The 15,436-nt window shown below is 41.6% G+C and overlaps 1 protein-coding gene across 8 annotated transcripts in view; it reads right to left on the reverse strand.

Annotated features, from left to right (window-relative positions):
* Positions 1 to 15,436, reverse strand: part of LOC138262021 (ATP-dependent translocase ABCB1-like) — a 920,359-nt gene that overhangs the window by 256,733 nt on the left and 648,190 nt on the right. For all 8 annotated transcript variants that reach the window (XM_069211673.1, XM_069211677.1, XM_069211676.1 and 5 more), the window contains one exon: positions 3,786 to 3,942. In XM_069211673.1, coding sequence (XP_069067774.1) covers positions 3,786 to 3,942 — 157 coding nt within the window. The remainder of the gene's footprint in view (positions 1 to 3,785; positions 3,943 to 15,436) is intronic.

Below are 15,436 nucleotides of genomic sequence, written 5' to 3' on the forward strand. Positions count from 1 at the left end.
CACTGAGGTTTATTGCTTTCAGACAGGCCAATGTGTCACCAGGTGGGAATAGTTATCAGATTCCTTGGCATCCTCCTCGGTTTCCCTGGAGTTCTCGGCCAGATGGCATGACAGAAGATCTTCGGGGTTCTTGGCGCCTGGTCTGTATACGATGCTGAAACTGTAGTGCTAAAGTTGGATATCCCAGTGTTGTATCCAAGATGGGGGTGTGGAGCAGTGCCTCTAAATAGCAGGATGAGGGGCTGATGGTTGGCCTCTACTGTGAAAGATTTCCCACAGAGGTATAGGTGAAAATGGGTGCAGGCCCACTTAATCACTTATGTCGCTCTCTTTCTACCTGGGCATGCCTGGTCTCTGTTCGGGTGAGCAACTGGCTGGCAAATGCTAGCGGCACCCACTTGCAAGGTTCCTCCTCTTGTATTAGTACTGCGCCGACTCCCACTGGGCTAGCATCTACTAGCAGCTCTGTCTGTTGGGTGGGGTCAAAGTAAGCCATTTTGGGTTTGCTCAGTAGTGCTGTCTTGACTTTCTGAAAAGCTTGTTCTTTCGGTTGTTCCCACCTCCATGTGGTGTCTGCTTTTCAGAGGCTCCATGACTAAGGCTAGGTTGGGGATAAAATGGCTGCACTACAGGGCCATTCCAAGGAAGCTGCTGATGTTACATACCATGGTGCGTGCTGTGGTTTGCTTGATGGCCTGCAATTTTCACGGGTCTACTTGTACACCACCCTGGTTGAACACGTAGCCGAAGAACTCAATGGTGTTTCGTAAGAAGGAGCACTTGTCCTCGTTAGCCAGACTCTGTATTTCCAGAGGTGTTTCAATGAAGCCTTCAGGTGTTTCTGGTGTTCCTCCATTGTGGATGAAAATATTAAAATATTATCATTTATGTTCATAACTCCCTGGAGTCATGAGAGGGTTTACTTGATGGCTGCCTGGAATACTTCTGCAGCAGATGAGATCCTGAAATTCAACCTTTTGTATCTTTTGGAGCCCTAATGGTTTAAGAATGTGGTAATGTAGCGGCTTCCTTCCTCCAAAAGCAGCTGGTAGTAGCCTGAGTTTAGGTCTAGTTTGGAGAACCACCATGCTCCAATGAGGTCTGCTATAATGTCTACCATGGTTGGGGTCGGGTGTCTCTCTTTGTTAATGGCTTTGTTGGGACGCCTCATATCAATGCATAGGCGCACCATGCCAGGTTGTTTTGGCTTCTTGGCAATGATGATTGGGGAAACCCACGGTGTGGGCCCAGTAACCTCTTGATGATTCGTAGATTTTCCAGGTCTCAGGTGGAAAGGTACCCGCCGGTTGTGCAGGTCCATGGATTTGACAGTTGTGTGGATGTGCAGTTGAACAGGAGGGGCCTTGAGGCACTGAGCCCTTCGAAAAGACTTGGGAATTGTTGTAATAATTATCCTGTCTGACTGGATTTGATGCTGCATGCAAATGACACTAGCCCCAGGTCTTTGGCTGCATGGCTTACCAGCAAGGTGTCAGCTCCTTTGTCGACCACACCAAAGGTTGTCTGAATCTCTTGGCTGTTTGATATGATGCATACTGCCATGCCGCCTTTGAGTGGCAGAGGCATCCGGATGCCATATGTGAAGAGTTTTGTGCAAGATGGTGATTGTGTAGGTCTAAGCTTGAGGCAGCAGTATTGTTAGATGCCCATCACATTGACTTTATGCTCCTATATCAATGAAGGCTGTGATTTTTAAACCTGCTACTTCAATCAAGCATGCCGGTTGTGGTCTTCGGTGCTTTGTTAGCTTGTTGTCAAATTAAATGAGGAATATGTCTTCCTCTTCATTCAACAGTGATTCATTTTCTGGTTGTTGGTATCTCATTAAGTATGAGGTTGCTCCTTTAGTTGCAGCTCGCTTAGGGATAGCTGACGTATCACCTTAGTCGGCATCCACCTGCTTCTTGTTCCTCTGTTTCGTTGTCTCCTTTGCACATGGATGCAAAGTGATTTTGTCTCCCACAGTTTGAGTATGTACGTCCTTGGGCTGGGCATTCATTTGGGAGGTGTTCTTCCCTGCCGCAGTAGCCACAATGAGATCAGGGTGTGTTGGGCTTTGGAGTCTGTGGTCTCCTAGGTTTCCCTCTTCTGGTTATAGCATCTGCGCAATCTGATTTGTTGGTAAGCACATTTTCCGGTGTCTGCTGGATTGCTAGGTCCATTTCAGATGATCTTGCCACTGAGAGATCATGTGACCTGGCCATGACAAGGATTTCGTTGAGGCTTATGTTGGGTTGGGGGTAAGATGAGGCCTCTCAATGTCTTGCAGCAACATCCTTGGATTAGTTGTGCTCTGAACTCTTTGAGCTAGTCGTCTGCTGTGCCCATGCTGGTTAGCTCGCATAGCCATGCGTAGAATGCATCAATAGTTTCCTCTTCCTTCTGGTGGGCTTGGCACAGTTTGAATTGCTCAAAGTCAGGGTTTAGTTGGCGGTCAAAATGGCCTTTGAGGGCCTTTACTGCTGTGCCATAGTGAGACGCTGCTCCAATGTTGAGCAGATGCTCGAATAGTTTATGGATCTCATCCCCGACATAGTGAAGCAGTAGAGAGAACTTGACAGTTTCATTTGTTTTCCTGGTTGCTATGATGTAGTTTTCTGTTCTTTCAATCCATATCTACCACTGGGGTGCTGCTGTGGCTGGGTCTGCCAATTCGCTGAATGGCTGTATTCCACCGACAAGCATGTGTTGATGTGGGACTCTGCCATGCTGTTGTGCCTGCTGTGTGTGTGTCCAATGGGAGTGACATATGCTGGGTCACAAAGCAGTAAAATGTAATGGGCCCCCAAGTTGTACCTCAATGCCATGAGGCCTACGCCTTGCAATCGTACAATGCAAATAATGGACGCCCTACACGAGTGACATAGTATGGGCATAAAGATCCATAGCGGTCTACGACCCTTTTATTTTTAGCCTCTGGCCGAGCCTGGCCAGAGGATGCATGCAGTGTACATCCGGGACGCCTCGGCATTCATAGCAGTCCGAGTGGGTCACTACAAAATAGATTAACAAAAAGATCGAATTGTAAACAACTATGACTGCTAAATCAGAAAAGTAGCAAACAAAGCTACAGAACAAAAACTTGTCAGAGATACTCAAAGTACAAGGTTAATAAAGAAAACAAAAAATAACTTAAAGTTAGAGTTAAGGTGAAGTCCAAGCTGACCTCCATTTTCAAGTGCCTATGATGTAATAAAAGAGGGTAGACTTAAAACCAAAAGTCTTACTTCGTGGAACAACTATTTTGAATAGCATCATGCAGAAGTTTTGGATGGGCCAGCCGTCATCCACACATTCAATATATGTGAATAAATGTAAGTTGTTGTTGTCAGAATAACTCATTTTAATTAAACATATATAATATATATATTCGATTTGATTTTATAAATCCCTTGAACACTTGTGGTTTGAATACTCCTACCATATTAATTGGACTTACCTGAGTAGAATTAGAAAACATGGTCAATACTATTCACTGTTAAAACTGTGTTTATTTATAATAAATATATCGAAACTGAATGTAGTAATCAGCGGACTTTATATTCTAAAACGTTTCTAGGGAACACCAAAAAAAAATCAACTGGTGATAAAATGACTATAACTCATTACTCTAACACAGGCAACACTATTAGCCACAAGCTTACATATAAAAACAGAAATTTAAACGTAGACTTTGTGAAATAGAAGAATGACTGAGATATCATTTTTAAACAGTAGACTGTATTTTCTAATTTAATATACTGGAGTTCAGGGTAAATGCTCACCAATATGTTTCCATCTTCGCTGTAGCTGTCTATTAATGGTTTCCTTTCAAAAAGTTTAGCAATTCTCTGAACAGCAATCTTTGCTTTACCAAAGTCTGGTGCAAGAACACTGTACTGTCCGATACTTATGGCAGGAAACAGAGCGGTATTATACACACTGGAAAAATGAGCACAAAGTAATCATTTTTTTAAATATCATATAAATGATCATACTATATATTTCTCAAAAGAATTTTCCTCTTCATTGCTAAATCTAAATCGATATGCTTTAACAACCCATATATCAGCAGAAGATACAATCATAAATGAGATGTCTGCCATGGCTAAAGGTAATGGATGAAAACATTCTGCAGGATTGCATATCTCTGGTATTGAAACAGAACATTCATATTAGACTTTTCAAAACAACCAAAGCTAATTGTATTCAATAAACTGGCTGAAGTCCATTCTTAGATTTATGGGATTAAGCCCCTATGTCATTAATTTTAAGGATATACCTCATGTCACCGAGGAGTTCCCTGACCATATGAAAGAACAAAACCAAAGGGTGAGTTCCTTTATAAGGTCATGGAACTATATTGTGACTTGTAAAATCCTTATAATGTGTGTCAGAGGGTACTTTATTCCTTCTAATACATGGTCACTCAGTCATCCTTCTCACAAATTGCTTAAATCTTTGAGGGCATATTTATGCAAGCCTTGCGTACGTTTGGGCCATGCAAAGTGGTACATGTGTGATGCAAGGCTCTAAGTCAGATTTATGAAGCCACGCAAAGCCACTTTGCATGACTTTGAGTTGCCTCATAAAAATGGAGTAGTGCAATGCAGAGCAACTCACTGCATTGCGCTACTCTGTCCTTGGTAGGCATTCCATGGGCTTTGCAGTGGGTGTTGCCACACAACTTCCATGGATTTTGACGCATCCCCAGATTTACAAGAACTTGTAAACCCAGGGATGCACCAAAACTTTATGCCTCCCTAGGGGAGGTGAAAAAAGGAGAAATATCACAATTTCTCCTCTTTTTCGTCTTTCAATGTGTGTTGCAGAGTGCCTCCGAGGACTGTGCAGGAAAAAGCCTTCTAGGATCGCTTTTGTGCAGGAAGGTGGCCATTCCTTCACAAAAACATTCCTGCATGCAACGCAGGCACCCTTGCAGGATGGTGCAAGTTTGTCTGTGTTGGCGATAGGCAGCCAAAATGGCACCAGCGCAGGGGGAAAGGACAGGAATGTACCATATTGGATACATACATCACATTTCTCCTCTTTTCATGTGACACAGGGCAGCACCACAAAAGTGACTGGCTGAGCTGCCCTGCGCCAAAAATTAGTATTTATGCCCCTAAAAATAATGTTCTTCAGTATGAAAGAGAGAGGATGTTTGCTGTCGATGAATAAAGCAAGTGCAGAATTAAACATACCATGCAGTTTAATAGTTATTATAATCAGTTTAATACAAGTCAGAATTAAAAAAGATTCTGTGAACCAAAATGCGCAAAAAATGTTGGAGTAAATACCTCATTTATGTTGATCACATAAAAAAAGTAGAAGGGTATGTTGGTTTCTCCACTTAAAGGAAATGCAGTTCATGTTACAGCCATGCCATTCTGTACATAATCTCCTAAATTCATTTATATATGAATATGTAATAACGCTCAATTACCAAAAGCTACTTACAAGTAACTCAATAATGTATTAGTTATACCATAATTTGTATTATGATGAGAGTCATTTAACGAACACTTAAAACTTATATTTCACCTTAGTCATTTACACTCTGATATTTTGGCATTCTATTGACAGCAAAATTACCAATCCACATTGAAAGAAGTATTTCCATTACTCGGGGCAGTCCAAAAAAACAGACATTAGCAAAGCAAATAGGTCTGCTTTGAAGTGAAAGAGAGAAGTTGTTTTTCATCTATGTACGGATTGCGGAGTGCGTGAAGGTAAATATGATTCCATGTATGGAAGGATAAGCAGGCACACTGATTTATGAAGGAATGAGTGAATCAGCATATTGATGGATGAATGGGTAAATTAGTTCGTGCATAAATGGGTGAATGATTGAGTGCATAAATCTATGATTGAGTTATTACACAAATGAATTGGTTGAGTGCATGGATAGGTTGTGGATGAGTGAGTTTATGGATGAATGCAGACTGCATAAATTAATCTTACAGGTGGAGTCTCAGAAAGCCATAGAGATAATAGCATAACAAAAATTACCATCACATACAATTAAATGCTTTTTTATGAGTCTTTAAATAACTGCATATGCTCGTTGACACCAAGCACTTAGTAGTGTTTGCAAAGCAAGTGGGACTTCAGCCAGAACACAGAGCATCCAAGATAATGCAAGGAACAACAGAAAAAAACATTCCCCAAGCTGCCTATGTTAATCCACAGCACAGACTGTAAAAACCGATAGGCAAAAAATTACAATAACAACCACGTCCTAGCTAATAGCCTGTAAAGAGTTTCCACAACCTTTAAAACAAGTTTGCATTTTTCCACCACTATTAGATAGAGCTGGGTGAGCCAACAAATTAACAGGGGGAGCTGAACCAGAGGCGAGCCAAGGGTCTGGCTTGGATCTTTGAGGCTGTACAAGAACCGCACCCCAAAAATATGTGTTTTGTAAATAATACAACAAACCATGTAAAATATGCTAAAGCTTCTTTAAAGTTGAAAAACAAATTTAGCATGTGGAAGCTTCAACATTAATATGGGCACATTATATCACTGCTGTGGGCAAACTGGGCTGATAGCAGAAGCCCCCTCACTTTTTGTCCCCATTTTCAACTCATACTGGTGTTTTCTGGACTCTGATGGTGTCCTAAGCAGGGCCTGTACTGTGATTTAAATGCTGTATGCAAATTAAGCGAATTATAATTGGCTGTACCAACCTACCTATAAGTCCCCAATATGTGGTAGAGCATGTAGGTTTATGGGCCTTAGCACAAGTAGTACTCACATAGGTGCACTGCTGTGGTGCCCAGTGTCCTCTTAAAAGCAGGCCTAGCTTGTTGGCTCCTTTTAAGTTAAAGTTAACCTAAATTCGACTTTGGAATTAAAAGTACTTCCAAAGTCCTAAGCTACCTTATTGTTACATATACATTACCCCCTAAGGTATGCCCTAAGTGCCCCCAGGGTTGGGTGCAGTGTACCTATTAGCAGGGACTTGTATATAAAGATGTTTTATAGGCCCTGGTGAGGGAAAAATAGCCAAATTCATTTTCTCCATATTAATGAATGGGCTCCATAGGCTTACATGGAGAGACTTTATTTTAAAATCACAAAGTCTTATTTTCCATAGGAAGGAACTAAATATAGCAAGTTTTGTATCAAATTACAAGTTATAATAAATCCAACAACTTGCTACTCTTGCACATAATATAACTTGGACAGGGAAAGAGTTTTAGAACTCTTGATAAAGTTACCAATTTCAGCCCTGTGGTACACTTCTCTGGTTGGTGAGCCTCTGGCAGCCTGAGCCAGGCTGCTTTGATGAGGTGTGAAGTGGCCTGGGCTAAAATAAAGGCAGCATCAGGTGGGAGGAGATCTACCTCAGCAGATGGTAGAACAGGGTGGGGGGAGAATAGCCAAACTGGACTTCAAAGAAGGGAAGTACATTTGAGGCAGCAACCGGACCTCCCCCATTTCATGCAGCCTCAAATCTGGGATTTGTCCAGGTTTCTAGTTTCGCTCTGTACAAATCAGCCAGTAAATGGGTATCTATTTGTCTTTCCTCATTCAAAGGTTTTGTTTTTACCTCTTAGTGCATTTTTCTGCAGTTTTTTAAAATCAAGTGAGCACTTGAACCAAAGGTATTGGAGAACTTTACATGAGCACCAATTACATAACACAGAGTCACATGCATTGTTTATAGTCGTGGGTAGATTAAGTGATTTGCCCAGAATCAAAGGATGTTGAGCCAACTCTGAGACTCAAGCCTGGTTCCTGAGTTCCATTGTTTGCTGCTTTGGTCATAACACATTCCTGGTACAGGGAGGAAAGCAGGCAGAAGCAACATGAAAGCCTGACTCTTAATGGGATTGAAGTTCAAACAGGACCTTGAGTTGTTCCAGAGCCAGGCTTCAGGCTCAAGCCTAACTCGAGCTTTTAGATGCTCACCCATTTGCACTATTAAAATATGTTTCTTATTCTCTGATTGTTGTGAGGCTGGCATGTAAATTGTTAGATACTTCTAAGTGACTAAGCTCTGCTCTTGTTTTCTGTCGATATGGGACTGAAAAACTGTTAATTTAATAAAATGTACAGAGAGCCTTGCTCCTAAATAAGCATCAATTAAGTAACCTCTGCGGAGGCGTTTACCCTAGCAAAATAACACAACGGGAATGGGGAAAGATGATAAGACAACTCATCTGCTTTACCATAATTGACAGTTACATTTGACCTTTGATGTGGGTTTGTAATTATGTGAATTGTGTTAGCAAAATCCACTGGTTACAATGGGATGAAGTAGGTTGAACTTTTGTAATTTTCCATAAATCAGATATGTTGTCACGAGACAAAAAAAACAACAAAAAAACAGTCTCTATCCTGATTTAAAAAGAGTGCAGTACAGGTTCTCGATAAAACCATGTGGTAGAAACATTTATTTTGAGAAATGTGATGTGTAACAAAGCATTTGATCTCTATAGTTGCATGCTAATCAGAAATAGATATTTTTAAAGTATGCCATAAAATATGTGGGTCACGCAATAAGTAGAAAGAGAAGTCCAAAAGCTGACATGCAGCAATAAGGAGATAAGTTAAACAGTTCTTCAAGTTCATGTATTGCTTTTGGGTGATATGAATTATAAATATACCGATGAACAGTTGAAAATAAAACATATTACACATGATGTCTGAAAGTGTATGGTTAATGAGGTGTGCAGCCAGAATACAAATACAGAATGTTGATGGCACAGAATATCCAGCAAAAGAAATTTTGAAACTGAAATATTGACAAGTAAGTCTAGAGTTTCTACACCTAGCTCCATAAACAGGTACCTTGGTGATGCGAATATTTTTAAAGTATGCAGATGTGGAGTTAGAAAGAGTAAATCTATAGTTACTTTTGAATTTGTTTCCCTCGTAGAACAATAAAATTTGGAAAGGGAAAAGCAAAGTGTTTTAAAATGTTTGAATGTTGCAGTCCATGTGGGCTTAGACTTTCACAATAGTAGGAACATTGGCATATGCTTAGGTTCATTGTGGAGGATAGTAGTAGCCTGTATCTTAGAAGAAAATATATGTGAAGAACAAACTGAGATTGCAAATAAAACCAACTCACTTCCAAAAATCATAACTCAATGCAATGCACAAAATCAGGCCCTTTAAAGAATACTTCATCACTAATGAAACAAGTTATCACTTCTAGTGTGAGAACCTGTAGGGAATAACCAGCTTTTGCGTGGTGTACACCCATACTGTTTTTTCTGGCTTTGGAACTCTGTGCACTTTACCTCTACTATCCAGCAGTTAAGTGCCTATCCACCCCCTTTTCAAATGGTTGACTTGGTATACTCATAATTTAATTAAAATTTAAAATGTAACTCACCAAGGATACCCTAGTGTATGGTACATGATATACCGAGGGCCTGTAAGGTACATGCCACTGCAGCACATTTTATATCATCCACTACAGTGGCCAAAGAAATGAGGCACTAGTAATGTCAATGTAATCTGACTCTAGCAGTGTAAAAACTGCAACTCATCTTGTCATAATAAACCCTTTTGACAGGTGAAATCTTCCCCTTAAATATTAATATGTCACTCCAATGTAGGCCTAATAGCCCAGAAGGCAGGGTGCATGGTGTTTAAACGATGGACATGTAGACAATTAATGTTAAACCTGAACTCATAATTACTAGAACCTAAAAGTTTTTTTCACTGTAGCAAGGCTGGCTGTTCCATAGAAAATCACTGGAATACACTATTACATTTATGAATGCTGTGGTTAATGAATAAACACATAGAAACAGCATTCTAGAACTATTTGTAATATGTATTGTCCCAATTCAATGGTGAGATTAGTTTGTAAAACATATTAGGAAAAAGACACTTTTAGGAAGTTACCTTTTCCCTACTCAAATCATCTGGAGGCTGATTTGCATTAGCCTTCACCTGCAGCCCTCTGAGTGCTAAAGCCCAGATTGAGCTGATAAAACAGCTCCGAGAGCAGTCAAAACAGCCTAAGTGTGGGGAGGTATTTTTATAGAGGTATTTGTGTTCCTGTGGCAGGATGAACATGTGGTCTGTGCCCCGGATATTAGTTTACTTCCAAGAGGCCGCCCCTGTCACAGGCAGATGTCATATCACACCTGGGATGGCCCCTCCTTTTTTTGACTGGTTAGACCACAGAGGTTGGGGGTGGCTGCTCATTTACTTGGCCACACCGCTTAGGAGGGAAAACAGGCTTTGCATGTTGGGAGAAGGGTTGCACCATCTTGAATTTAGACAGAGAGTAGCTCATGTGATTGTTTACCAAAGGACACACAGGAAGTGCTGCAGAAGTAGGTAGTGTAACATAAGGGAACTTTTACCATGTTGGTTAGGAGGGTTGCAGGAGTCACCCCATCCACAAGCTGGGGCTAGGAATAATTGTGGCATTACAAGTACCCTCCTGAGAACACTTTCTGGACCTGAAGAAGAACAGAAAAAGACTGGACCTGCTGTCTATGACCAGTGATGAATCCTGAAAGACTGAACCAGATCCCTTTTGTACCCAGGAAAAAAAGTGGACTTCAACGGTCATGAGGCTGACCTCCTGTTTATGTAACAGGGATACAACAAGCTACAAAAAGCCGTCACTGCAATTTCCAGGCTCACCAGTTCCAAACTGAGCCTCCCCTGGAGCTGGCATTTGGCCTTTGCTGGATTGAATCCTGGCCTTGAAACACTGGACTAAGCCTGGATGGACTTCCCCTACAGCCCCTGAAAACCTGTGACTTGAAACATTTCCTCTTCAAAGACCTCTGGACACCTGGGACAAACCTGCAAGTTGATCTGAACAAGTGCATTGCTGCTGGGCTGAAGAATCAGGTTACTCCTACTTTGAGGGCCTCATTACGAGTCTGGCAGGCCAAGGCAAATGCCATTGTACAGAGGGGGCCTCCAGCACCCTTGCAGTGTTCACTGTCTGTCCCTGTGGTCCATGGTCATGGGCAGTGCAGGGGCCCAACTGTGGTCCGGCACTGTCTTTCTGCTAGCCTTTTCAGGCTGGGGGATCCCACCATGAAAAGGCTGGTGGAAAGGGTACTTGTGATCAGCACGGCAGTGCTGAACTGAGCATCGGTGTGGCTGACCTTTACTTCAACAGCCATCATGTAGCAAGGATCCATGATCCTGGCAGTGGCTGCAGTCCCTTGGTAGTCTGACCACCTGGAGTGCATCGATCCCACCGCCACCTGAGCTTTGGCAGTCCTTGGACCACCAAAGTCATAATGACGGCCTGAGTCTTTATGCAAGGGTAAATCCTCTCCAGCTGGACTTTGCGAAGACAGTGTCCAGCCTCATGGCGCACTCCTTGAGAACAGCCTGTTGCTGCCTTGCACTGCTAAAGATCTTGAACTTCTATTTTTGAGACTAAGGGCCTGATGCATCAAGAGGATTTATCCATTCTGTGTCTAGGATAAAATACAGTAGAACATATAGGCCTAAGTCCCGAGGTAAAATGTTGTTCTGGTTCAAACCTAGTTCCTGGGTCCAACCCACATTCCATCGCGGTCAGCCTTAAATGGCACCTAGGTCCCAGTCTACCATGACAAGTTAATCACAGTGTTCCATTAATCCTTTATGGCGCTACTTGTATTTAAAATCTATAAAAAACATCACTCTGGTTCCCTTTATTTTTTATGTTGTCTCAGTGCCTTTTCATTTATTAAAATATTTTCTATTTATCTGAATTTGCATACAATTTTTACTGTGTTGACTTTATCACTGTTCTGGTACAACAAAAATACTTTAGACGTCACCCTTAAGTTAAGCTTATCTGCTCAGTTTATTGACATTCTGGTTCATCCTGACAAGGAATCTGCTTGCTATTTAAGGTAGATAGTCAACAGTCAACTACTAACTCAGTTTCTTATAGATGTAGAAAAAATATATAAGCAACAAATAAAAATACTTTACAGAACTTTAGATATCATCACTATTTTATACAAGTATAAATAAATAACAACCATTTAACAAATGATTAAAGAAGACACTTAAAAAAATGATATCATATGTTAAAAACACCCCATCCAAATCCCTACTAAACCCTACATCCTGCTCTTGCAACATTTTACTAAATTAAGGATTGGCCAAAACTAAAAATACCTGCACATTTTAATTTTATAGTACAAAAAAATCGAATAGTGAAAACAATCAAAAACAAGCACCACTCTAACGCCACCATGTGTGCACCGTATCTAAGATATGGCGCATCCAGGCTGTAGTTAGGGGAACTAGGGAAAAAAAAATTACGCTAGTTCAGAGGTTTGCAGGACTAACGTAAAAAATGTTGACGCTAATTCCGCAAAGCTCATTGAGGCCCATTGAAATCAATGGTGTGCCCCCTTTGAACCAATGATCAGAGTAGGTGTTAAAAGTGCCAAAAAAAATGACGTAACTAAATCTCTTAGACTTTTTTGAGTCATTTGTTTGCCCTCTTGTTTGCCCTCTTGTTTGACATAATGTAGCGCAAGGGTTACAAAGTTGAAGAATGCATGCATTCCACCACTTTCTAAATCTGGCATGGCGATTTTGGCCTTGTTGGGCCACATTAGCATAATTTAAAAATAACCCTAATGTGGTGCAAGGAGGCACTAGGGGCTCTTAAATCAGCCCCATAATTATATTTTAAGACAGTGTCCTGGTAGTGAAACACTTCTGTGAGGCATACTTGTCGCGCAGAATAGAATGGTTTTTGTTATTACATTTTATAATTCCTAACTTTTCAAAGAGAAAAGATATACATGTTGTGTTTGTTGTTTGAGAACATGTAGTTAAAAATCCTCTTTAATGGTAAACTCAGATTTTAAGTTACAATTTTGAAAATGCCACTTTTAGAAAGTTAGCACTTTCCTGCCCTATTTGATGCCTGGAGTTTACTGCAGCGTCACATGACTGGGTGCAGTTGAACTTTGTTTTTTCTTCCCAGACAGTCACACAATAGAAGGATTTGGTGTGCCTGGATGGGTTATCAACTGAAATTATGGGGGCTGTGGAGCTGGGCATAGCCTCACTTGCAATCTAATAGGACTTGACAGAAAGAACTTGTCCCTCCTACATTGTTTATGCAGCCAGGTTGGAGCCAGGGGAGGGAAGCAGGAAACTTCAAGCTCTTTAAAAGGGATTCTATAGAAATGCCTCATACTTCAAAGAAGGCACCAGGTGTACAAATGGGACCCTCAGACCCACTCCTCAGTTCACTTTCAGGACGTGGGGAAGTACTCTCAAATGTCTGCCTGCTACTGTTGCTGCTGTTTACTTCAGAAGACTGCCTTGCTGCACCTGGAAGGACTGCTTTCCTGCCTGAAGTCTGAACCCTCAGAGGCCTGCCTTGATCTTGGAGTCCTGTTCTACTGCTGAAACCAGGACTACCAGAGTGATTTGAAGGTCTAGTTGGGTGGCCTCCTGTTAGACCTAACATCCTTGACGTGGTCTCCCCTGTCTTTTTTGCCTCTGCTTCCCATGTTTTGACTGTGTGCTGGACTCTGCTTTTGCTGTCTGGGCACTTTACCACTGCTGACCAGTGCTAAAGTGCCAGTGCTCCTGTGTAAAGTGTAGGTTTAATTGTCTTTTCCATGATTGGCATATTTGAATTACTGGAAAGTCCCTAGTAAAGTGCACTGGAGGTGCCCAGGGCCTGTGAATCAATGCCACTAGTGGGCCTGCAGCAGTGGTTGTGCTACCCACATGAGTAGCCCTGTAAACATGTCTCAGACCTGTCACTGCAGTGTCTGTTTTTGCAGCCTTTCACTGCTAATTCGACCTGGCAAGTGTACCCATTTGCCAGGCCCAAACCGTACCTTTTTGTAAATGTAAGGCACACCTAAGGTAGGCCCTAGGTAGACCCGTGGGTAGGGTGCAGTGTGTGTACTGATGTGTTTTACATGTCCTAACAGTGAAATACTGCCAAATTCGGTTTTCACTGTTGCAAGGCCTATCCCTCTCATAGGTTAACATGGAGGCTGCCTTCAAATATTCTTAACCCCTTCTCTGCCAGGCCTTTTCCCCCTCCTTTGCCAGGCCTTTTTTTGGCTATTTGGGGCAGTTCGCGCTTAGGCCCTCATAACTTTTTGTCCACATAAACTATCCAAGTCAAATTTGCGTCCTTTTTTTCCAACATCCTAGGGATTCTAGAGGTACCCAGACTTTGTGGGATCCCCTGAAGGAGGCCAAGAAATTAGCCAAACTACAGTGTAAATTTCGTTTTTTCAAACAAATGGGAAAAGGTGGCTGCAGAAGAAGGCTTGTATTTTTTTACCTGACAATGGCATCAACAAAGGGTTTGTGGGGCTAAAATCACCAGCTTCCCAGCTTTCAGGAACAAGCAGACTTGAATCAGAAAACCCAATTTTTCAACACAAATTTGGCATTTTACTGGGACATACCCCATTTTTACATTTTGTTGTGCTTGCAGCCTCCTTCCAGTCAGTGACAGAAATGGGCATGAAACCAATGCTGGATCACAGAAACCTAAACATTTCCGAAAAGTAGACAAAATTCTGAATTCAGCAAGGGGTCATTTGTGTAGATCCTACAAGGGTTTCCTACAGATAATAACAACTGTAAAAGAAAAATATTGAAATTGAGGTGAAAAAAACAGCAATTCTTCTCTACGTTTTACTCTGTAACTTTTTCCTGCAATGTCAGATTTTCTAAAGCAATATACCGTTACATCTGTGGACTCCTCTGGTTGCGGGGATATATAGGGCTTGTAGGTTCATCAAGAACCCTAGGTACCCAGAGCCAATAAATGAGCTGCACCCTGCAGTGCGTTTTCATTCTATACCAGGTATACAGCAATTCATTTGCTGAAATATAAAGAGTGAAAAATAGCTATCAAGAAAACCTTTGTATTTCCAAAATGGGCACAAGATAAGGTGTTGAGGAGCAGTGGTTATTTGCACATCTCTGAATTCCGGGGTGACCATACTAGCATGTGAAGTACAGGGCATTTCTCAAATAGATGTCTTTTTTACACACTCTCTTATATTTGGAAGGAAAACATGTAGAGAAAGACAAGAGGCAATAACACTTGTTTTGCTAATCCATGTTCCCCCAAGTCTCCCTATAAAAATGATACCTCACTTGTGTGGGTAGGCTTAGCGCCCGCGATAGGAAACACCCCAAAACGCAACGTGGACACATCACATTTTTTGAATGAACAGAGGTGTTTTTTGCTAAGTGCCTACCTGTAGATTTTGGCCTCTAGCTCAGCCGGCACCTAGGGAAAACTACCATACCTGTGCATTTTTGAAAACTAGAGACCTAGGGGAATCCAAGATGGGGTGACTTGTGGGGCTCTGACCAGGTTCTGTTACCCAGAATCTTTTGCAAACCTCAAAATGTAGCTACAAAAACACATTTTCCTCTCATTTCAGTGACTGAAAGTTCTGGAATCTGAGAGGAGCCACAAATTTCCTTCCAACCA

Source organism: Pleurodeles waltl, chromosome 10 (assembly GCF_031143425.1).
Source record: "Pleurodeles waltl isolate 20211129_DDA chromosome 10, aPleWal1.hap1.20221129, whole genome shotgun sequence".
Lineage (NCBI taxonomy): Eukaryota > Metazoa > Chordata > Amphibia > Caudata > Salamandridae > Pleurodeles > Pleurodeles waltl.